Source organism: Paramormyrops kingsleyae, chromosome 25 (assembly GCF_048594095.1).
Source record: "Paramormyrops kingsleyae isolate MSU_618 chromosome 25, PKINGS_0.4, whole genome shotgun sequence".
NCBI lineage: Eukaryota > Metazoa > Chordata > Actinopteri > Osteoglossiformes > Mormyridae > Paramormyrops > Paramormyrops kingsleyae.
The window spans coordinates 30,674,085-30,696,425 of NC_132821.1; the positions used below are offsets into that span (position 1 = coordinate 30,674,085).

The 22,341-nt window shown below is 47.0% G+C and overlaps 2 protein-coding genes and 1 long non-coding RNA gene across 5 annotated transcripts in view; 1 reads left to right on the plus strand and 2 right to left on the minus strand.

Annotated features, from left to right (window-relative positions):
- Nucleotides 1-7,138, plus strand: part of clgn (calmegin) — a 9,556-nt gene extending 2,418 nt beyond the window's left edge. For all 3 annotated transcript variants that reach the window (XM_023829472.2, XM_023829473.2, XM_023829474.2), the window contains exons 2-15: nt 249-423; nt 1,358-1,431; nt 1,542-1,600; nt 1,937-2,078; nt 2,344-2,425; nt 2,557-2,749; nt 2,957-3,146; nt 3,880-3,993; nt 4,299-4,455; nt 4,590-4,805; nt 5,000-5,116; nt 5,618-5,759; nt 5,905-6,020; nt 6,245-7,138. In XM_023829472.2, coding sequence (XP_023685240.1) covers nt 262-423; nt 1,358-1,431; nt 1,542-1,600; nt 1,937-2,078; nt 2,344-2,425; nt 2,557-2,749; nt 2,957-3,146; nt 3,880-3,993; nt 4,299-4,455; nt 4,590-4,805; nt 5,000-5,116; nt 5,618-5,759; nt 5,905-6,020; nt 6,245-6,328 — 1,848 coding nt within the window. In that variant the 5' untranslated portion in view covers nt 249-261 and the 3' untranslated portion in view covers nt 6,329-7,138. The remainder of the gene's footprint in view (nt 1-248; nt 424-1,357; nt 1,432-1,541; nt 1,601-1,936; nt 2,079-2,343; nt 2,426-2,556; nt 2,750-2,956; nt 3,147-3,879; nt 3,994-4,298; nt 4,456-4,589; nt 4,806-4,999; nt 5,117-5,617; nt 5,760-5,904; nt 6,021-6,244) is intronic.
- A 400-nt stretch (nt 7,139-7,538) lies between these two features.
- Nucleotides 7,539-11,851, minus strand: LOC111853066 (short coiled-coil protein B). The gene is made up of 4 exons (XM_023829584.2): nt 11,647-11,851; nt 10,453-10,524; nt 10,168-10,248; nt 7,539-9,847 (listed from the first exon to the last, which is right to left on the minus strand). The coding sequence occupies exons 2-4, from the start codon at nt 10,469-10,471 to the stop codon at nt 9,705-9,707; spliced, it is 243 nt and encodes an 80-aa protein (XP_023685352.1). The 5' UTR covers nt 10,472-10,524; nt 11,647-11,851; the 3' UTR covers nt 7,539-9,704.
- A 2,531-nt stretch (nt 11,852-14,382) lies between these two features.
- Nucleotides 14,383-21,901, minus strand: LOC111853135 (uncharacterized). Its single transcript, XR_002840393.2, has 4 exons — nt 21,166-21,901; nt 18,406-18,507; nt 15,140-15,310; nt 14,383-14,978 (listed from the first exon to the last, which is right to left on the minus strand). It is a non-coding gene; the product is annotated as an uncharacterized lncRNA (long non-coding RNA).
- Between the last annotated feature and the right edge of the window lie 440 nt (nt 21,902-22,341).

Genomic DNA, 22,341 nt, shown 5'->3' on the forward strand with positions numbered 1-22,341 from the left:
CATTTAAAATTCAAAGGTAGCCTCCGGTCAATAAATTCAATTAAGCAATTAAAATGTCAGTTACCGCATTGACCCTATAAACCTCACCCCACCAATTCCCTGCCCCATTTAATTGCAGCACACACTAATATTATTCTATTTTCTGACAGCCAGGAAGAACATCTTGTATTATAATTTCAGCATCGTGGTGTCCATGACTTGTCACCTGTGCTCGTCAATATGTCTGACGTGTGTGTTTGTATTTACAGTGACACACCAGAGATGAGACCGCGATGGGGATGGGCAGGTCTGTTGGTGCTCTTTGCAGTCACATTAGCCAGGGCCCAAGAGGAAGACCAGGAGGATGAAGAGGAGGCGTTGGTGGAGGACTCGATGAAGGCTGAGAAGGAGGAGTCTGTTCCGGATGCCAACGTCTCGTTCCAAGTTAGTGCAGCTGCCTTCCCGTCGTGTGCTTTAAACTTGTGGTGCCATTAGGTTCCGTCCAGTTGACGTTGGCTTCTGACCGCTCTGTAGATGGTGCCATTAGGTGCCGTCCAGTTGACGTTGGCTTCTGACCGCTCTGTAGATGGTGTCATTCTGGTCATTTAGTCTGATCATTTGTGTCTCAAGTGAAAATTCAGGCTCAAGAATCCACTAGACCGCCTTCCTGGTGGTCACCACTATTCTTGAAAGCCTTTGACAGTTCAAAGACTGTTTCCTCACATCCACAAAGTCACAGGAAATATATTCTGAGCAATTTCTAATTCCTCCTTTTGAAGACTGTGTCTATTTGATATAGATACAGTCTTTATAGTAGTTTTGTCTACAATCTCCTCGTCTTCACCACCAGTTTTAAAGTTAGCTGCTGATCCTGTAGTCATGACCTTTGTTTTCTTAACATTTAACTGTAGTCCCGTCTTTTCATCTTTTAAGTGTCTCAAGATCTTCTTCATTCTCTCCAGTTAGTGTGATGCCATAACATTTTGAAGGTTGTTGTTGGTTCTTGCACAAATTCTGAGTTCACAATTTTCCTCTTCAAATCTCTTATACTATATTATATGCACTTATTTAATAATTCTAATGTATAGGTTCAACCCTGATTGGTGCTTTGCAGGTGAACATTCACTGAAAGAACGGACCTTCTAGTTCCCAGTTCTCAGTGGTTGTGAAGATGGTGGGCGAGGACTGTTGAAATGTATCTTTACGGTCGAGGGACAGTTTAATTTAGGCATAACTGTAGAAGGGGTGGCTTGATGTTAATTAAATTATAAATAAACTTCACTCTCTGCATGTTGTCCTTGCCTGACGACGGACATTGAGCTGCAGTGTATTTTCCACAATAATTTATTTACTCTAATTTCACGTTTTGCGTGTGTAGGTAACATACAAGACCCCGGTCCCTACAGGTGATGTCTACTTTGCAGAGACGTTTGACGATGGCTCGCTAGAAAGGTACGTCTGTCCTGAAAACAAGACAAGTGGGGTCTCAGTATTGGAAGGTTCGGGAAATTGGTGTTACTGGTTCGGTTCAGCTGTATGTTACATTCGACCGCTTCCTTCAGGTGGCAGGTGTCGAGAACGACGAAAGAAGATGCAGACGATGATGTGGCAAAATATGATGGTCAGTCATTTTCTAACCACTTATCCTGCTCAGGGTCACAGGGGACCTGAGCCAATCACAGCCACCACGTGGCAGTAGGCTGATGCATTTGCTTTCAGTATAATGCATTTTTCTGCTGTTAAACTTGAAGTGGTTCTTTTAATAGCAAAGCCAGCGGAGATTCTGAACTGCCGTGGAAACGAGACCAACTGATACTCAGCAGTCCTCCATTCATGTCTGATTATTTATAAATAAGCTTCAGTGTTTAGGAGAGACCCGTAAAATGTTCATCCTGAGTTCCTGCTTTTCTTGGGACTCTTCGAACTCACTGGTTTCTCCGTCACGCTTCCTGCCCAGGAAAGTGGGAGGTGGAGCCTCTGAAGGAAAACACGGTGACAGGAGACATGGGGCTGGTGCTCAAATCTAGAGCCAAGCACCATGCTATCGCCGCCCTGCTGGCCAGACCGTTTGTCTTCAAGGACAAGCCCCTCGTTGTCCAGTCAGTGTCCTCTTCCTGGTTTGAGAGCTTCTGTTTGGCTTATATTGTCCATATTGCCTGATCTGTATCATTGGTGGTCAGAAGTCAAACCTTTAACTCATAAACTATTTTTTTACTCGTTACTCGTCACCCTACTGCCCTCTAGCATCATTCTGTACTATACAAGTGTTTTTTATAGAATACATGACATTCTGAGTCCATAAATGCATCACTAATATATATTTTTTTAAAGATATGTGACTCGTGACCGTGTTGTTTGTTTTAGGTATGAGGTCAATTTTCAGAATGGGATTGACTGTGGAGGTGCCTATATCAAGCTGATCTCAGAAGCTCAGGATTTAGATTTGGTTTGTCTAACGTTATTCCTACACTTTGAATCCTTTTGGCCGACTCTCGTCTGGTCCTGATGTGACGGTACCTGTCGGTGCACAGATGTTCTCTAAACATCTCCCCTGGTTCTGGGCACCATCTCCTTCAGGAGCAGTTCCACGACCGCACGCCATACACCATCATGTTTGGCCCGGATAAGTGCGGGGAGGATCACAAACTCCACTTCATCTTCAGGCACAAGAACCCCAAAAATGAGGACTTGGAAGAGAAGCACGCCAAGCGGCCCGATGTGGATCTCAAGAAGTTGTACACCGACAAGAAAACCCATTTGTACACCTTAGGTACAAAGTCAATCGCCCCTCCTGGTCTGTTACACCATTCGGCCTAACATTGTACGATAGTAGCTATAATGCATTCATTATATGGCCATGGAAGACAATCATCAAAAATATGTGAGAACGCAAACATAATTAGAAGTTGTTTAGTTTTGAATTTCATTCTCATCCTGCAAGGTTCCTGACTTACGATCTGTACCTCCTCTACTTAAGTGCTCAGCCCAGACAACAGCTACGAGATCTTCATCGACCAGTCCAGCGTGAGCAGAGGCAGCCTACTCACAGACATGGTGCCCCCAGTCAACCCCCAGAAGGAGATAGACGACTCCAGTGACGCCAAGCCAGAGGACTGGGACGAACGAGCCAAGATCCCCGATCCCGAGGCTATCAAGCCTGAAAACTGGTGAGTCCCTTTGACAAAAGCATCAGAAGGTTACATGATATCAGTCCTACTTAGAAAATATTCTTGGGAAATTTCATTTTACAAATTCCGCAATTTGCTTCTTCATGGCAATTCAAAATAATGATTTGGTTTGAAAGACCCAATTGAGATGAGCAAAAGTTGCTTTTAGACCGACGTTGTAACACCAGCGATATTAGACAAAAGTATATTTGTTAGCAACTGAATATTCTGATGCAGAAATGCATCACCAGACACCAGCAAAAAAATGTATTAATTGATGCATTACAAGTAATTGGGGTTCAAAAATAATTCCATCTACTCAGTTTTTGCCCCGTTGCATCTCTTTCTGTACTTCTGAGTAACTCCCAGGTTAGTGCCCCGCTTGTCGTCATCCCTGTAAGCGCTTCCACAGGAGTTTGTATTTGAACCATAAGTACCTAGTCTGGAGTAGGGTCTAAAAAAGGGTTCTGGAACTGTCTCAGAGGAACTAGTCCGCCCGCAAGTATTCCTGTGGTGTGAACACTACAAAAGTCCCTGGCTCCGGAGAAAAGTTCCAGTGGTGTTTAAGCGCCTATAATTTAAGGTTTTATTTTGTAAACGCTTTTGTGCATTTTTGTTGAACTTCCAAGTTTAACCGTCGTGTGCTAACTAGCCATAGAACCGGGTTCCGTTGAATCCGCTGCGGTTCCTTTTAACGGAACCGTCCCTCAGCATGCATATGTTTGCCGCTCAGGAATGAGGACGCTCCAGCCAAGATCCCAGACCCCGAAGCGTTTAAACCGGAAGGCTGGCTGGATGATGAGCCTGAGCTAGTTCCTGACCCCAACGCAGAAAAGCCAGACGACTGGTAAGCGCCCGCATCACCAAACAAAGGGTTCAGGAAGTGCCCTGTAGCCTATTACGGTCACTAAGGGAGCGTCTCCAAAGAGAGGTTAAACTTGCACTTGGGTAAATGCAAGTAAATATCTTAATAAGTACCAGACAAAGTGCTTTGGGCTTAAAGAGGATAGAGCATAGATTAAATTCTCAGATCTTCAGCACGAAGACTTAGATCCGCAGTGTAAGCTTGAGGCATCAGCTAGGGGCTTGATATTTGTAGGAGTGATTTTGCATGGGGATTAGGGACTGAGAGCAGACTCTTCTTCATGGCAGGGATGAGGAGATGGACGGAGAGTGGGAAGCCCCTCAGATCCCTAACCCTGCCTGTGAGATGGCCATTGGCTGCGGGGAGTGGAAGCCCCCAATGATCAACAACCCCCAGTACAGGGGCAAGTGGAAGCCACCCCTCATCGACAATCCCAGCTATCAGGTAGGACTGATAAATGGTGCGGTAGAACGAGCCGGGATTTCTATGGATATCCATGTTACAGCTGGGAATTTCCTATGGTGTCATGGCAACCCACCAAAGAGCTCTAAGGAGACAACTTTAATTATGTCCCTTAGGGTGTCTGGAGCCCAAGAAAAATCCCCAACCCAGATTACTTTGAAGACCTCCACCCATTCAGAATGACGCCCTTCAGAGCCATAGGCTTGGAGCTGTGGTCCATGACCTCGGAGATTTACTTCGACAACTTCATCATCACTGAGGACAAGGAGGTGGCGGATCGCTGGGCGTCGGACGGCTGGGGGCTGAAGCGGCTAGTGGCTAGCGCTAACGAGGTGGGGGTCCATATCCGCCGCTGCATGCACTTTCAGAGATATCCTGCACACTCTTGCCAAATTTCCCAACCTAAGATGGCCTACGTTGGGAATTTGTGGCTCCCTGTTTAAGGGCTATTTTTGAAAATGAACAGCAGGTTTTGTAAGACTCTTTACACCTGGGTGTAGCGGGGTTTGAACTCTCACTTCCGTAGCCTGGAATCTTCGCTCGGCTGAGCATGGCTGCGGAGGAGCGTCCCTGGATGTGGGTGGTCTATATCCTGACGGTGGGCCTGCCTGTCGTTCTTCTGGTGCTCTTCTGCTGGCCCCAGGTAAGAGAGTGCACCCTGCTGTACGGGAGGCTCAGTGCAGCTGAATTCTTTGTATCGTCGCAATTGATTATAGGGCATTGTGTTGTGCGTGTGATAGGATTGGGATCATTTTGTCCAAGAGAACCTGGGAACTGGTGAGAACAAGATTGCTAATTTTATGTAGCAAACAAAGAGCTTTTCTTTCCAGTCCATTGACGTCGTTACTCATTCTGCTGTATATTCTGAGCGCCACTATATACTACTCTGCTGTTCTGCAGTATCACATGAGTTATTTAACTGTGTCTCCGCTAATAGCTCCCCAGCTGGGACCTTGCCTCGTGTACCTCTGGTACTGGTGTAGCTGCTTGCCTTAGTCATGTCCCAGCCTGGTTCTGTTTCAGACCCAGCAGGGTATATGAAGTCAAGTGTCAGACGATGGCTTGAATGATCTGAAGGTTTTTTTAAAAAAAAGCTGCATATGGGATAAGTGCTTTTTTTTTTATTATTTTTAATTTTTTTTAGAAACCTCGAGAAGACTATGCGTTTAAGAAGGCAGACATGCCTCGTGTCCAGGAGGAAGAAGAAGAAGAGGAGGAGGAGGAGGAAGAGGATGGTGCAGAGGAGAAAGGAGAGGCTAATGAGGCCCAGAGCAGTGAGCCAGCAGGTCAGAGAATGAAAGCCACCGTCCTATAATGTCGTCATGTGTCCAGATCCTGTGAGATCCAGCCCTTGTCAGGTGACTCCCATCACTCATTTTCATTGGCCATGGCCTTGTGATCTCACTTCCTGCCGAACTTCCTGTCTCCAAGGTGAGAGTGAAGGGAAGCCGGCAGACGTGGAAAATGGAGCCGTAGGAGGTGACAGCCCGGAGGAGGAGGAGGAGGAAGACCGAAGCAAGTCCAACGAGAGTCCATCGGACGATGAGGTCGGACCGGGGAACCATGAACCAGTGCAGCTTAGCGTAGAACGGATGTTAACGAAAACCGATGAATTCCCTGCTGTTCGTTTACAACGTTGGTTTGACATGTGACGTTCAGCATGGAGACAAAGCATTCAAAACGGATTGAATTCCAAGGGAGGGCCACTTGCCTTAATGTTAATTTTTATATAACAAACCCCCCCCCCCCCCTTTCCTCTGTGTACTTCCAGATGAAGGATGCAGATGAGGGCAACCAGGGCGTCGTGGAAGGGCCGAAGCAGGCAGTGCGGAAGAGGCGAGTGCGGAAGGAGTAGAGCTGGGTGTCTCCCCAGCCCATGATGCCACCCGCCTTTCCCCTGTGGTGCATGCAAACCAGCATGCAGGCTCCCTGGCTGGCACTCGGCGTGACTCACCAGACTCCATGCTCTGCCCCTCGGATTTGCCCTGCCCCCTCCAAGCCACACCCCTCCAAGCTCCGCCCCTCCAAGCTCCGCCCCCTAAAAGCCCCACTCCTTAATTTAGATTTTCCTAAGTTATTTACAGCTAATGTGTGTATGCAGTTTAAAGCCCTGGCGTTAATATGACACCTACCCAGTGTGTATTTCACACTGGTTACGTATGTGTAGATAGTGTGGATGTTAGGAAAAGGTCCCGTTTCTACAGCATACGAATACGAGAGAAATATTAGAAGCCTGTAAGTGTTGTTTTTTTTTTTTTTTTACCTCTAGATTGCAATGTTTTAGTAACTTATGAACTTGAGTATTTTTAAGTTATCTTAATTTATTTATTTTTTTGGTCTGTGTCTGTCCTGAGTCCACAAATGATTTTTGATACCATGAAGCAGCAATTGAGATGATTTTAGGATATTTTAGAAGGATTAGCTGCCTTTGTTTGCTTGTTCTGGCGTTCTGGTCACATGCTCGGAATCCCCCCCCCACCCCCCCGACTGTCCTGGTAGGGGGGTGAGGCCCGCCCGTGTCTCCCACAGCGAGGCACTTTTTGGTGGACAGCCAATCAGACCCCGGCCTTTCCGGTGTTCTTGTTCTTGCCAGCCAATGGCAGACCCCCGTTTTCAAATGTTTGCAAAGTACACATTGATCTTGAAAATAAATATTTAATACATACATGTTCTGCGTCTTCTGTTGCATGAGTAGAATTATGAAGGGCATCAGAGTTAATACATTAATTTAAAATACTGGCTCTCCCAAACCTAAGAACATATCTCGGCAACACTTACGCGTATCCAAGAGGACTTCATGAATGGGAACCGGCGTAAAATTTCAATTCAATTACATGGTTTAATTGTACAACACCCTCAAATTAGTGCAGCTAATGAAGTCCCCTTAACAGGTTGCCTGATAAGTTTGCTACTCTCGAAATTACTCGCTAAACTAATGGTGTCATTTGGAAATGCTTTTTTTCTACGCAGATTTCAGTTACGCAGAGCCTTGGGGCGGTTTTAGGCTTCCCGGCATGGCAGTGAGTGAATAGGTACTTAGGAAAAACGACAGCAAGGCAGCCAAGTCAGGCAAAGGCCAAAACATCTTTATTAAAACCGAAGGAAACTGCTGAAACGCAATGCCATCTATTCAAGAGGCGGCTTTTTTTTTAACAGGCCATGTAGGAAACACAAGTTACATTTCTTAGCGTAAATATGCAATACAAAAAAACGGAGCATTTCTCCAAATGAAGACGAATGTGGGATGATCTATTGTGTGCACGTCACATGAGGTGCCTTGTGAGAGCTGCACCCACTGCATCAGTACAACACCCCCCCCCCCCCACGCACACTCAGCAGGGCTCCAGGTTAAATGCTCTCCTGCATTCAGCTTTTCACTCCCGTCCAAACAGCCTTAATGCACTGGACACCAGGAGCCGCTGCCGTGATTTCCGATCGAAGACAATCAGTGGCTCGGATCGTCCGTCGGGACGGCCGGTACACAGCAGAGGTCCGTCTCTCCACCTCTCTGTTTGTTAATAACCCCCCCGGTGTCTGGCCTCTGCCGGGCTCCATTTAATCGCTGCTATTACCCCCCCAGTGTTTCCCATCCAGGACCTTGGGCACACACAGACAGTCCACATTTTTGCTCCCTCCCAGCTCCCTGTCACAGTCCACATTTTTGCTCCCTCCCAGCTTCCTGTCAGACAGTCCACATTTTTGCTCCTTCCCAGCTCCCTCGTCACACAGTCCATGTTTTTGCTCCCTTCCAGCTCCCAGTGGAGCAAAAACATGGACTGTCTGTGGGTCCCAAAGGACTGGATTGGGAAACACTGTTCTAGAAGATCTGGGTCAATGGAAGTTACCGTGGGAACGCAACGCCAAATAACGAGGGTGACAATGACAGGACAACAGGCTGGAAGGTCACAACCATCGTTGATGACCTTGGGTGAAACTGAACAGAAAGGACCGATCTCTGCTTTGTAAGGGCAGGATCTCGCCATCTAGCACAGAAGCATTCCTGGTTACTCTTCAGAAAGTGCATGGGAAGGTATTTACAGCTATTTTGCATATCTGGTTACCTGCATTCATCTGTTTAAAGATTATGTTTTTTGTTCACATCTTAACACTTTCAGTACAGATGTAACATACCAGGAATAAAAATGATTAATAATATTATCATTATTATTATTATTATTATTATTAATAGCAGGATTAGTAAGAACTACGATCCAAATTTAGTTCTTGGATGACGTACTATTAACGTTAAGTGTACTAAGTAGTTTTGTAAGATTTATCACTAGGTTTAATCTGACTAGTTGTTCGAGCAGAGCCTGAGAACAGTCCTTTCTGTGCAAATGTTAATGCGGGTCAACCACACCGCTGAACGCACACTAAGGTGCAACTTGTTCTTAAAAGGATCAAAAACATTTTTTTTCTACATTTTATTTTTCATTTTAAAAAAGTGACCTGTAAAAAGTGCAGAAGAAGGTCTGGAACTTTCTGTTGTTGTGTGGGGAGGGCTTAGATCTCGGGGGAAATCGAACACTTTCAGTACGTGGAAAATAACGCTCACCAAAAAAAGGGCAAATATTAAACAAAAAAACTGAGCTTACAGTTTCCTGTGCATTTGTTAGGAAGGAAGGGTGAAGGCTGGGGGGCCCAGGGACAAGGCAATTTGCTTTGGGGGGGGGCGGGGGCTAGCCAATTCGCTTTTAGCAGTCCAAGAACAAGGGGATTTGCTTTGGGGGGAACCAGGAACTAAATGATTCAGTCTTGGGGGGGGGGGGGCAAACAGGGACTAGGCGGTTCATTTTGGGGGAGCCCAGGTACTAGGTGATTCATATTTGGTGGGTCCAGGGACTAGGTGAATCGTATTTGGGGGGCCCGGGGACTAGGTGGTTCATATTCTGTGGGTCCAGGGACAAGGTGAATCGTATTGGGGGGGCCCAGGGACTAGGTGGTTCATATTCTGTGGGTCCAGGGACTAGGTGAATCGTATTGGGCAGCTAAGTGATTCGTATTTGGTGGGTCCAGGGACTAAGCGATTCGTATTGGGAGGGCCCAGGGACTAGGTGGTTCATATTCTGTGGGTCCAGGGACTGGGCAATTCATATTCAGGGGCCCATGGACTTGGGAATTTGCTTTGGGGTGCCCCAGGGGCTAGTCGATTCATACTGGGGGCCCAGAGACTAGGCTTTCGTAATAGGGGGCCCCCAAGGACTAGGCAGTTAGTGTTGGGGGCCCCTCCCTTACTTCCGCTTGCTCCTTGTGTCGGTGGTCTGGAAGACGCTGGAGGCCGACATCAGGTTCTCGATATACTGTCCCAGCACCTGGTTCTCCGACTTCAACTTCAGATTCTCCTCCTTCACAGCATCCACCCTTGCAGACAGATCTACGAGACAAACGACTGGTTAATATTGCTATGGGAGATCTGCCAGCGCATACTGTTTTAGTTTTCCCCACACGGATCAGACCAACTGGTCAGGACTAAAGTGTGAGCCAATTGGACAGCAAGATAAAAATGTGATGGGGAATCCAGGAAAGATGGGCTGACAGAACCTCTTCGCTAATGATGTTATGGGGAGTTGTGGAGGGATTCAGTCGGATGATCTGGGAAAATGAGGAGAATATCGGGAAATGTATAGATGCAGGAGTATCTTATGGGGAATCTTCTGGCAGTACAGAACAGTTTGACTCCGGTCTTGCCTTCACCTTCCAGCGTGTGCTGCAGCTCCAGAACCTGGTTGATGAGTCTCGTCTTCTCCTCCAGTTCCAGCTGGTTCTCCATGTCTCCTGGAGCACCACCAGAGACCATAAACAAAACCATCCCTTACGGGACGGACCTGACCACACCTCCCCCCATATCTCCATACACAATATAGCTGGTTCCACCTTCACCAAAACCCAGAGACAACTTTACAGCGAGCAGGCGCTTTCAATGCGGCAAGCAGAGACACCGATCCAAGCTGGTTACCGAAAGTGCAGAGCAGCGCTTACCGTCCATGTCGCAGCTCATAGCGGAGAACTCTATTTCCTGTTTAGAATGCAGGGTTGCAGTTGTACTGTCCACTGAAAGGAGCAGAACACGTTAGTAGTGTGGCTTCCAGTCCAAGAAATGATCATTCCTGCACGTCAATCTCCTTCCCATACAGCAAAAAACAGGGAATTTAAGCCTTTTCAAAAGTAATGGAGAGGAACACTTTACATAACCCTAGAGTTATAATTCCAGGTATGACGTTTTGTTGTGGGACGCACGGATACGTTATTTAATCCGGAAAGAGCTAGATTAACAAATCATGCAGTAGAGCCAATTTAACGTCCCGCAGTAAACATAAACCAATCATTCTTCATATTTATTACACCTGTCTACCCATGCATTTCCACTTAGGTTTCTCGCGGCAATACCACTGAAAGTTAAGGGCACACACAATGAAACGGATTATATTATTGGTGAAATTTAAACAGTAAGCATATAGATATAATGAAAAACAAACGGACACATTCGTAGCCGATTTGCATGTCGACACGTGATTTAAATCATCTTAAGGTAACATATAATACTGACAGTATAGATCCTACACCTGTCGATTAATAAATATTGGGGAAAAAACAGTATGTTTACGCGGTATTCTTTGCAAGCGTGCCCCGCTAACCAGGATAGCTGATCTAAGTTACCTAACATGCAAATAACATAATTCTGTGACGCTGATGTGATCCCAGCCCTTCGATATCTCCTCTATTACCGATATTCCGTCGCTGGGCAGGATCGAGTAGAAATGCATGGACAAGAGGAGGAATAACGGTACGACAGAACCAAGCAGCTCCCAGGACCGTAATCAAGACACGCCGAAGCGTGGGTAGGTGACAAGAGACGCACATACACGCTGTATTTTGTCCGTAAGATATTGCTGTCCATTTGATACGGCTTAACCATCCGAGGGCTTGTGATCTAGCAAACAGGATTTTTTTTATCGTGCGCATAGATAATACGGGCTACTCATCCAGCGATTTAGGGTTAAAAACTAATAGTGATGACAGGCAGAAACGGATCCCAGCGGAGGCCTCGGTACGCTGCATTCTATGCGCTCTGCAGCCGAATACATCGCATCTACAAAACTGGAGAAGGTATCAATAGGAAAACAAAAAAACCAGCAATTTCATTATTTAAATAACAAAAGATATTTTGCTTACCTTACAGGAAGAAGTTTAATTTACTGCGCGTCAGGTTTCAAAATAAATCTCCACCTCGATCTCGAGCTCCGAGCTACTTCTCAAGGATAACGCCGACACTTCTCAGTGCGCTGCTGCGGCCGCGCCCGTCCGCCCGCAAGGGGGCGCCAGTGGGGAGAGCAGCGGCGGCGGACGACAGGCAAACACTATGACGTCATGCCGCTCGGGCGTCGCACAGCACGCGCAAGCGGCTCAGGATCGCCCTGCGGAATCGCAATAAAAACACCATGCAAAGCTGTTGATGTGTAATTTTGGAAACAGTGTGCTGTAAGGGGGATAGATTTCACCCACCGAAGCACATTAATAAATATTAAATATATTTATTTTTATATATTAAATTATATATTAAAATATATTAAAATGTTTAAAATACAATATATCAGACTCTATTTAATCATATTGAAATAAAGTGAGACAAAAGCGTATTCGCTGAATTTAAAACAAACGGTTTCAATAAAAATTAAGTGACATGAGTATGAAAATTTACATTATGAATAAGAGAGCCACTATAATTTCGTGTTCAGTACGGTAGGCTGACTCCACATGATGCCGCTTTCCTTTTTTATTCTGTCCGGAGGCTTCAAGAACAGCAACCCTCATAACCATTTCAGTGTGATTCATCCTTTCAGTTCATTACACTCGATTGCACAGCGGTGCCAGGCAGTGACTGAGTATAGGGGCATCACGCTTTCGTGGTCTTCCTGCATCCATAAGGACCTTTAGAGAGTAGGAAAGACCGAATTTGGCATTTATTGTGCCCCCAGTTTGGCTTGAAATGTAACGGCTGAAGGCGCGATTCTCTTTAACATAAAACTCACCCACAGATGTTGGCACCGCAAGGACAAGAAGCATCTGACCACGAAAGCGTGGCAAACACAAACCAGGATTAAAAAAAAACGTTTGCTCTGTTCCTTGTGTGGTTTATCGAAACACAGCGCATTTATCTGTCAAACAAAATCTTCCTTGTCATTAAAATCGTGTCAATAATTCTTAGAGATCAGAAAGCGTGTAATATGCCAATGTTACTTGGTCATGGGTGGTTTCAAGAGCACCATCTGGTGGCCAATGATAAACAATTCCCGTTCAGCTCAGCGGTGGCGCTGAACACCACGGTGAGATAACAGATGGGAATAGCTCACCAAAAATCGTAGTCAAAACTAAACATTCCAAAACCCCGAGCTTTCTATACCGAAATTGATTAATAGAATATACATCTATAAAAATGCTAATCTAAAATATTTATTTACGGACATGATCATCTGTTATTTGGGGGAGCCTGAATGTTTCTGTGGTGTACAGCAGTGCTTAAATGTTTGCGGCGGTCAATGCATCGAAAGCACCAATAGAGAGTGGAGCAGTTCAGGATCTGTGTCCTGTACAGTTCCCAGGGTCTCTGGTAGAACATAACACTAGTACTTGATCTGATAAACTGATCATCCATCCAGTTTCCTGTAACTGCTTATACTATTCAAGGTTGCGGGGGGTGCAGAGCCTATCCCAGAGGCTATGGGCACAAGGCAGGGAATAACCCAGGATGGGGCACCAGCCTGTCACTGGGCACAGTCACACTGATGGGCATTTCAGTAACCCCAATCAAACTCAGCATGTATTTGGACTGTGAATGGGAAACCAGAGAACCTGGAGGAAACTCCATGATGACACTGGAGAACAAGGACACTCCACACATGGAGCCACAACAGGGACTCGAACCCTGGTCCCAAAGGCTTGAGTCAACTGTGCCAACCAATGCACTACCATGCTGCCCTTAAGCTATTCAGTGTAAAAATATGAAAATGGTAGGTGGCTTTAACAGGACCCAATTAAGCAGGTAAATACGAAAGCATATGTTCCAGTCCTGCATGTCTAGAATGTAAATCCTGGCCAATTTAGCCTGGACCAGAACTTCAGAACCACTTCAACAGACAGAATACAGACATACCATGTAAGGGAGAACAGGGGGGTTCAAAAATTTGGGGGGGGGGGGGGGGGGGGCGGGTGTTGTGGGACAAGCTTCAGGATGGCCATGAGCCTGCCATGATTAAGTAGTAATAAAGAATGAATGTATGAGTGTTAGTGTATATAGCAGCCTAATGATGTTTATGGTTTATTACAGGGGTGGGGAACCTGTTCCACGGGGAGCCGGTGTGGGTTTTTGGGATGACCTCACAATCAGCCAATAACAGAGGGTCCCCTGGACTGGAGTTGAGAGGCGCTGCTTTATTATTGGCCGATTGTGAGGTCATCCCAAAAACCTGACCTGACCTGCAAATAAAATGTTACTTTTTATGCAGATTAACATCAACAAGTAGTTAAAATGGCAAAATGTTAAGAAATGAAAAATGCAAATTGGAAAAGAGGCAATCAAGCAAAATATGTCAACAGGATGTCAACACCAGACTGTGACAAGGCTGAAATAAAAACACATTGATATATATAAATATATATTAAAGGACTGGAGAGCCTGCATGTTTATGCATGTGGGAGGGGTGAAGTAATGAGCCAATCAGACACTGGCTGTGAATTCCTGTCACTGCCACGCCCCTGTAAGCCCCAATCGAATGGCAACATGATGACAACTCACAATGCCCCTGTAAATTAGACTTGTCATCCCCATCTGCCTGGGGAATGTGAACTATATTGGTTTAGAATATAATGGTTCCTTCAGAAACAGTTCATTGGGATACAATTATTGTGCTTTATTTGAATACATACAGCTTTGGATCTGTTTTATTGGTTCTGGGTTTCTTGGTTCAACATAGATGTGTTTCATTGGGAAATTCAGTGGTTCTCCAGTAGGAATGTTTGTTCTGCTCTCTACCTCAAAGTTCATCGTCTGGTTTTGGTCTCGATCACCAGCCAAACATTCACATCGTCTTGAGCTCCGCGCCTTCATCCCGTCTGCAATTCTTCACTTTAGCAGTAGAGGGAGACAGAGTACACATTGGCGAAGTGCACTGGGAACGATAATGTGATATTGGATTTCATTGGGTATGATATAGTAGATGTCTTTTTTCCCTCATATTGCTGATCGCGGTGCTTCCATCTAAATCACATCATTTTGTCATCCTGCATCAGTAATTCAGGGTACTTCAGGTCGCTGCAGTCCGTCACTAAAAAGCGTTCCCACAATACACTGATAGAGGATGGTTCTGAAGCACGTTTAACAGCAGTAACGGGCATCGCCTTGTGCACGTGACAGCTCAGGAGTGGTCAGTATCTCAGATATGAAGGGATCACGTGATCAGTGACAACTGCCTTTCATCACTGAGTGCTGCACATTGAAACTGTATCTGCTGTCACCCGGGAAATAAAAAAAAATATTGTATATAATCAAACTTTCAAAATCACATTTATCCTGGCAAAGTATCATGTATTGTCTATTTACAATACATACCTAACATTTCCTGAATAATCACATTTGACCCTGTCCTAGAATGAATATCTGTTAATTTACCTTCCCTGATGATTTTATTGAAGATTTTTTTCCTTCTTGTTGCCTTTTTTGAGCCGGGAATCACTGCTCCGAGGCATGCATACACAGACAGTGCTGCACACAACCCAGCCATGCTTCCCGCTCCAAAACACAGCTCGCTCCCACCTTACACACCCGAACGCTGGCAGAAACCTGCAGAACCCAAAAAGAAAAACAGAATCCCCCTGGATTTCAGCATCAAGGCAATAAAGTGAGCTCCCTGTTTCTAAAACGAAGCGGGGATATCATTGCAGTTCAGGACATAATAATTGCTCTTCTTCTGTCTCTGTAGGCTCACAGGTTAAGTGCTTTGCATTCAGTCATGCAGAAATGGGTGCAGTTTCTGCATCTGTCCACAAGGGTTGCTCAGGTGCCCAAATTATCATCACAGAACCAAATCCCTTCCCTAATAGAAATTTCCTTGCTTTTTTTATTTTTATTTTTTTGCTTGAATACTGAACGATTCTCTCCGTTTTCTCGCTCATCACGCAGGCGTTCCCGTCACCGGCCAAATCCCGTGCTATTCAGCCCCCATCAGGCACAATGCGATTATGGTGATTCCTGATTTGATTGGAGGTCTGGGTAAATGGAGAGATGGAGACTGGTCCGCGAGGTCCTGAGCGGCACGCCTGTTACCGCACATGGGGGGGCCCGGGGGGGGGATTCGGCAAAAAGGCCGCTTTAACGAGGGTGTGCCATTAAGAACGACCATGCTCTACTCCCTGGTCGTCCCTTGTGATCAGGGGGGAGCAGAGCTCATTCTGTATTCTCTGTATTTGCTCTGACTTCTGGACACACACATGCATCCCCACACCCAGCGGGTCCTCATAAGCTTTGGATTCTGGGAGTTGTGGTTCTCAATATACCCACTAGATGGCCCCAAAGATGGCAGTTGGGAGAAAAATAATGACTTGCTGTCTTATACAGTATCATGAAGGTGTTAATTGACATGCTTTCTCCAGACTGGATCTGCTTAGTGTCTTATCTCTGGCAAAAAAAATACATTTTTGCACCACTTGGACATGAGTGATACCATATAGACATGAACATCCATCCATCTACCCATCCATCTTCTGTTCTGACAGGTTCACTATGAGGTGGAGTCTGTCCATGGAGGCTCAAAGCAAGGGAGACCCTGGGTAGGATTTCAGTCCATATCAGGTCTCTCTCTCTCTCTCTCTCTCTCACACACACACACACACACACGTCTGTAGTCCTCAACGTCTTAACCTCCGTGTCCACCTCACTGAAGCCATGGCTAAAACTGTAAGCCTTGTCAAGTCCCTTCGGATCAAGCATCCTTCTAAGCAGCTTAATGTCTGGGTGTGCTCATGACCCAAGGGGAGGGGGGGGGTGGTAGTGGTGAAGTCCTTCACTGGAGGTCAAACTCACCTGGGCAGTGAACATTAGCCTCAACATCAGGCTACTCAATGGTTAAGGAGGTACCGGTTGTTAGACAAAACTGTGAAAGGTTTTTTCACAGGTGAGTTTAACGCCCTGTGTCCGGTATGTTAATTCTGATCTGGACAGGGAGCTCGATTGCTTCTTACCTGCGTAAGAGAGGCATTCAAGTGACTGCTAGTATTTGGGTGTTCCTGAGAAAGTCAACGGCTCTTCTAGATGGACTAGACTGGAGATGTGTCCACCATGTCATCGCCTGGCACATCTCATCCGAAACAAAGTGTTCTTCTTATTTGGTTCCCAGTCGCTGTGCTTGACAGATCTCAGCTTTTTCTGACAGCTGACGAAATTAATCTTCCGACGGAAATGGCCCGATTAAGCGCCGTTGGAACCGAACGGCGGGTCGAATGCAGGTGATTGAATTCCAGTGGGAGGCAAGAGCAATCAAATGATTCTGGTTTTTGCGGTGATTTGTATGTGGACGGAAAGATTAGTGCAGCATCTATGGTAAGTCTTTTAAAAATTAATTGTGTGAACACAGCGGCTGATATATATCACGGCATATAGATATAGCCATTGGGAAAGATAAAAAGAGACGGAGAGAGGAGGAGCATCTGAGAAGATAAACAGGTTTCCAGTCCTAGTGCTCGCTGCTGCGGCTCAGCAAATAGACCATTGCACTACCAACACAATGGTTGCGTGTTCAAATCCCAGGGAGCGTGTATAAATTCCGTGTCGCTTTGGACAAAACCATCAGTTGCATAAACGTAATGGCGGAGGTCCATTGCAGTCAGCGTTCTGCACGAGGTGCTCGCTGCTTGTGAATAACAGCCGTACTTTTAGTTATCACCAATTTAACATAGACATCGATGCGCGGAAAGTTCCGGAACGGCGAGCAGCTGTCATACAGTCTCAGGGGTATACAGGCCCCGGTGAGACAATCGGGTCGGTAGTAATGTTAAGGCCGGCTGCACTCAGCTAATTGGACCACAGAATTTTGAGATGTTCCCCATCGACGGTGGCCGTCAAGGTCAGGCGGAATGTGCCGGGTGAGCGTTTATGTCGCCCTCGTTCACTGAGCCGCAAGTCCTCCAGTCCTCTGCTCACCGATAAACCCCTCAGGTATCTGACTCAGCACACCCCCGCCACGAGGTCCTCGGGGGTCCTGTGAGGGGTCCTGTGAGGGCCTTCCCTCAACATGCATCTCCAAGCTGTCTGAGGTACCTGAGGTACTTGGGGGTGGGAAGTGGCAGGGGGCAGAGGTCTGGATCACGATTAAACTGCTTCTATGTAGAATATTCCCATTTCTGAGAATGCCTAGTTTAGCCCAAGAACCCCCCAATGGAGGTAAAGCGTTAAGTGGCGTTCATGTAGCATCACCGCTACTAAAGCTAATAGGACCGAGACAGCGCAGTGTCTATAACTGTACCAGGGTGTTGAGGAGAACAGAGAAAGAGTTTGTAAGAGGAGGAGCCTTTGACTCTCCTGGGGCAGGTCTTCCAGGATCAAAGTACCTACATCAAGTGAAGGAACGAGAGCCGGGATAAGCTAACTGCTAAGCTAACAGTCTAGCTGGAGTGATTTAGCGCTGCGATGAGTGACAGCATCGCTGCTTCATAGTACCTGGGGTTTGGTCCCACCTGCGATTAAAGGTGCTGCATGTTTAGTTAATGCGAAATGTCGGCATTTGGTGAAAGATCGCATGCGCCAGTACGGTGGTTCACTGGGAAGCCCTGAGACCTTAAGGCATACATGACCTGCGATGGACTGACATCCTCTCCAGGGTGCCCCGAAGATCCTGCACCGGATAAACAACTCCGGGCAGACAGATGGATGGCATTCATTACCTCTCCAGAGTGCAATACGTTGCCATTCAACCGGTGAATCAAATTGAATTCCATCCATCCATTTTCCATAACTGCTTAGCCAGCGCCGGGGTCACGGCAAACCTGTAAATGGAAGGCGATAGATAAAGCGACAGTATCTCCGACAGTCAGCCAGCATCCCCAGCTTTTTAGAAAAGCCTGCCATTCTTAGAACAGTAAGGCTAATGTGTGGTCCCTCTTAAAGGGACAGGGCGCCCAATTACAACAGAACATCCCTATTACTCATTTGGGAGGTCCAGGAGTTAAAAGACATAGTGCATAATGCATGCATCTATCCAACTGCTTATGCAGCTCAGGGTTTTTGTGCAGGACGGCACAGAATGGGATGCCAGTCCATCACAGGGCACACACGCATACACATTCATACTCTATTGGGACATAGGACAGACAATTTTAGTCCCCCTTTCTCGCTTTCATCTATTTGTTTCTTTTTTTATATAGCGCCTTTCACAACAGAGTCACCCCAAAGCACTTGAGAAGAGTGTGTGGCAATCCATTATTACGCCATTCATCCAAAATGGTGCATGAATCAGGGAGAAAGAATGCCAGAAGACAATGGAGGAGAAGGCTTTAGCAGATGGAGTCCTGTCAGAAGCATATAGTTTAGTTGGTGTGTAGGGCAGTGGGTCAGGAATCTGTGCTTCTGTCCAGAAGGTTGTGGGTTTGAATACCGTAGCCAACAGAGTATTCATGTCACCACTGGACCCTTGAACATGGAAGAGTCTCTGCAATTCGGTACTAGCTATCAACTTTGGTACTATATATCTGGAAAACATATTTGTTACTAAAAATAAATTAAATGAACTGGAACCATGCTAGGTCCTGGCTATGCACCACATGGAGACGTGTGAGTGAAAAGTTACACCACAGTTAGAAGCTGAGAACAAAGCAAAACGCTCCCCCGTTTCATTATATCGAACAGAGAAAACCGAGGAGCTCAGAGCATCATGTGACCTTCAGGGAGCTCCAGAACACCTTCTCAGAGCATCATGTGACCTTCAGGGAGCTCCAGAACACCTTCTCAGAGCACCATGTGACCTTCAGGGAGCTCCAGAACACCTTCTCAGAGCATCATGTGACCTTCAGGGAGCTCCAGAACACCTTCTCAGAGCATCATGTGACCTTCAGGGAGCTCCAGAACACCTTCTCAGAGCAGAGCCCAACTCGGAGCCCAACTGCAGGGACGGAATTGTCAGGCATCTACAGCCTTTTCAGAGGTTTTGTTCTGTACAATATTTCTCCTTCGGTCCACCATCACCGTGAAGGCAGACATAACCTCCAGATAATGAAGAAAGATGACAGATATGTTACTGGGGAGCTTCAGAGCCAGTGGCATGGTTAAGGGTAGAAATACATCAACTTTTCATTGTACACTAATGCAAAATATAGCCGTGAGACCTGAGATGTTTTGGCAGTGGGCAAGAGACGGGACATGGCCCCGGAGTCGTAGAAACGCCAAGCCCATGTCCTGCTAAAAATGGGGCGCAGGTACGGGCGAGGCCCCGGAAGGGTGGGGCTTCACAGTAATGATGGCCAAATGAAGCTTCATGAAACAGATGGTGCTCTTTGTTCAAAAAAGGGCTCAAAGCATGCCCCAAAGCAAACCAAGAGCGCCATCTACTGGGCTGAAAAAATACAGCAAATGGTTCATGAAGCTTCATTTGCCCATCGCTACCTCGCAGCCTGGTGGGAACTGTGTGTCTTAGTGCCAACAAGGCTGCTCACACAGCTGGTCAGCTAATGCAGTGTTTCTCAAACGAGTCCTCGGGGACCACGGTCCACGTTTTTGCTTTCTCAGAAACGTGGACTGTCTGACGGTTGGTTCCCTGAGGACTGGTTTGAGAAACACTGAGCTAATGAACCGGAGTCACCAGTAACTAAATCTCTGTAGACTTCAGGATGGGGAAGTGTGTTTATAGCACCTTTCAGCAATCAGCACTCAACCCCAGGGACATGTAGGACAAAGGATCGGGGCCTTTTGACAGTGGCAGGTAGGGAGGTGGGGCATGGACACCCAGGGGTGGGGCAAAGGCACAATCACAAGGTCATTCATTTACTTTCCACCCCCAAAAGTTAAGGTGTGGGGTTTTGTTTCTGCGGCCTTACAGGTGATAAACACTGCCACTGCAGGAATAACACTTCCGTGACCCAGTGCCCAATTCCCCATGATTCCCTTGCAAAAATGGCAGCCTTGTGTTTTTGGCCTCGCCTTCAGCTAAAGCAGTCCCTGCTTCCACGCCAGTCCCAATTCCTTTCTGGAATCCCGTGTCACATAGTGCGCTTTACACCCCGCAAAGAGAGGGGTCAAGCACCCACGTCCTGCACTTGACCTGACAGGCCAGGGACTGTCTGTCGAAGGCCGATTTACAGACGCGGCTGCTGTTAATCTCTGACTAATGTGCTACTATCCCAGCTTGAGGCCCCTAAATCCCCCCTGCTTGTGGTGCTCTTCCAGTGGAGCAGGCTGGGTCAAGGCCAGTGCTCCCAGCATCGACCCGGGTCACGAGGCCCAGGACTGCCAGCAGGGGGCGCCCATTGCTGGCCTCGAACCCAGTGTCTCCCTGGACGTGTGCCCCGCCTCCAGCTGCCTTCGGGCCTGTGGTGGAACCAGCCCCAGCAGGGCAAGGTCACGGTTGATCCTGGGGCCCTGGACACACTCCAGCCTCTGACGTCCATGCCCAGGTCCACCTACTTATGAGGGTGACAAGACAGCTCACATACCTTTATCTTACTGAATCCTTCCTGTTTTCATTTTCGGGTTTCATATGGAGACAAAACCGCCATTTGTTTGTCTTTCATGTCAAGGTTATGATGCATGAGGCAGTCTCAGTGCGCCGATTCCAGGAGACTTCCTCGTTAATTTATCTTTCATTTGTATTCGCTCTTCTGGAGTAAACAAACCAATTTACCCGCCACCAGAGCTTCTGATGTGCGGGGCTCAGCCCGGGGCCCCCGGAGGGCCCGCTGTACACCAGGTGGAGAGCTCCGTCTTCCGGGCTGTGCGGTGGCTTGCTGGGAGCATGCCACCCATGGCTGGCGTCCAGCCCCGAGCGGCGCCGCGCTCCCAAACGTGCCGCTGGTGCTGCAGCAGCTCGCATCTCCGCGGTCCCTTTGTGCTGCGGAGAGCCGCGGTAAAGATCAAATTGCACCCAAACTGGGCGGGCATAGCCATGTTTGAGCCATGACTGATTGTCGACGCTGACTGAACCCTAATATGGCTGCAGGTTACGCTCGTCCGATCATCTGAGCCTCGATGAGCCCGCCTGCCTTTTTCCTGCACCGTCTTTTTTTTTTATTTCGAAGGCGCGGTGAGCAGATGTCGATTTTGGCAACGTCCCGCCCCGAGCGAGTGGCAATTCAGAATGAGACTGCAGAACCGCTCTGGACCATCTGCCTCTGGGTCCGAGCGGCACAGCGGACTCCGAAAACACACGGCTCGCCCCCTCCTCCTCCCACGGCGAACATGCCAGGCAGGCGGGCTAACGAGCAGCGGCCACCGGCCCCGGCCGACGTGCTACCGTCGTCTCCGCACCACCGCCTTCCGCATCCGCTAAGCGCTTATTAAAGCCCTTTGTCGTGGTCGCTGACAATTACGCAACGTTTACGTTTACGATCCCTTGCCATCTTCAGGAACAGTTTGATCCAGAGCAGATTAGTTTCACGTTAATGGGGGTTTGGTTGTGACTTCTACGTTGTCCTTTATCCAAAACGATTATAATAAAAACACCCTACAGAAAACATTACATTAAAAGTGTCTCTAAAACAATACTTATAAATAAAAATAAAAAAAAGCTTATGGGGTAATAGGATTAGTTTTACAGTTAGATTTTTGTTACACGAATATTGGCTACATCATTTAAAAATTTAACTCAGTATAGAAACTTGCGATAATTATCC

What these genes read in the sequence shown, in the direction of transcription:
- LOC111853066 (XM_023829584.2), bottom strand. An exon ending in GCTGCAGCACACGCTGGAAG is followed by an intron (nt 9,848 to 10,167) that starts GTGAAGGCAAGA and finishes TTTGTCTCGTAG; the next exon opens with ATCTGTCTGCAAGGGTGGAT.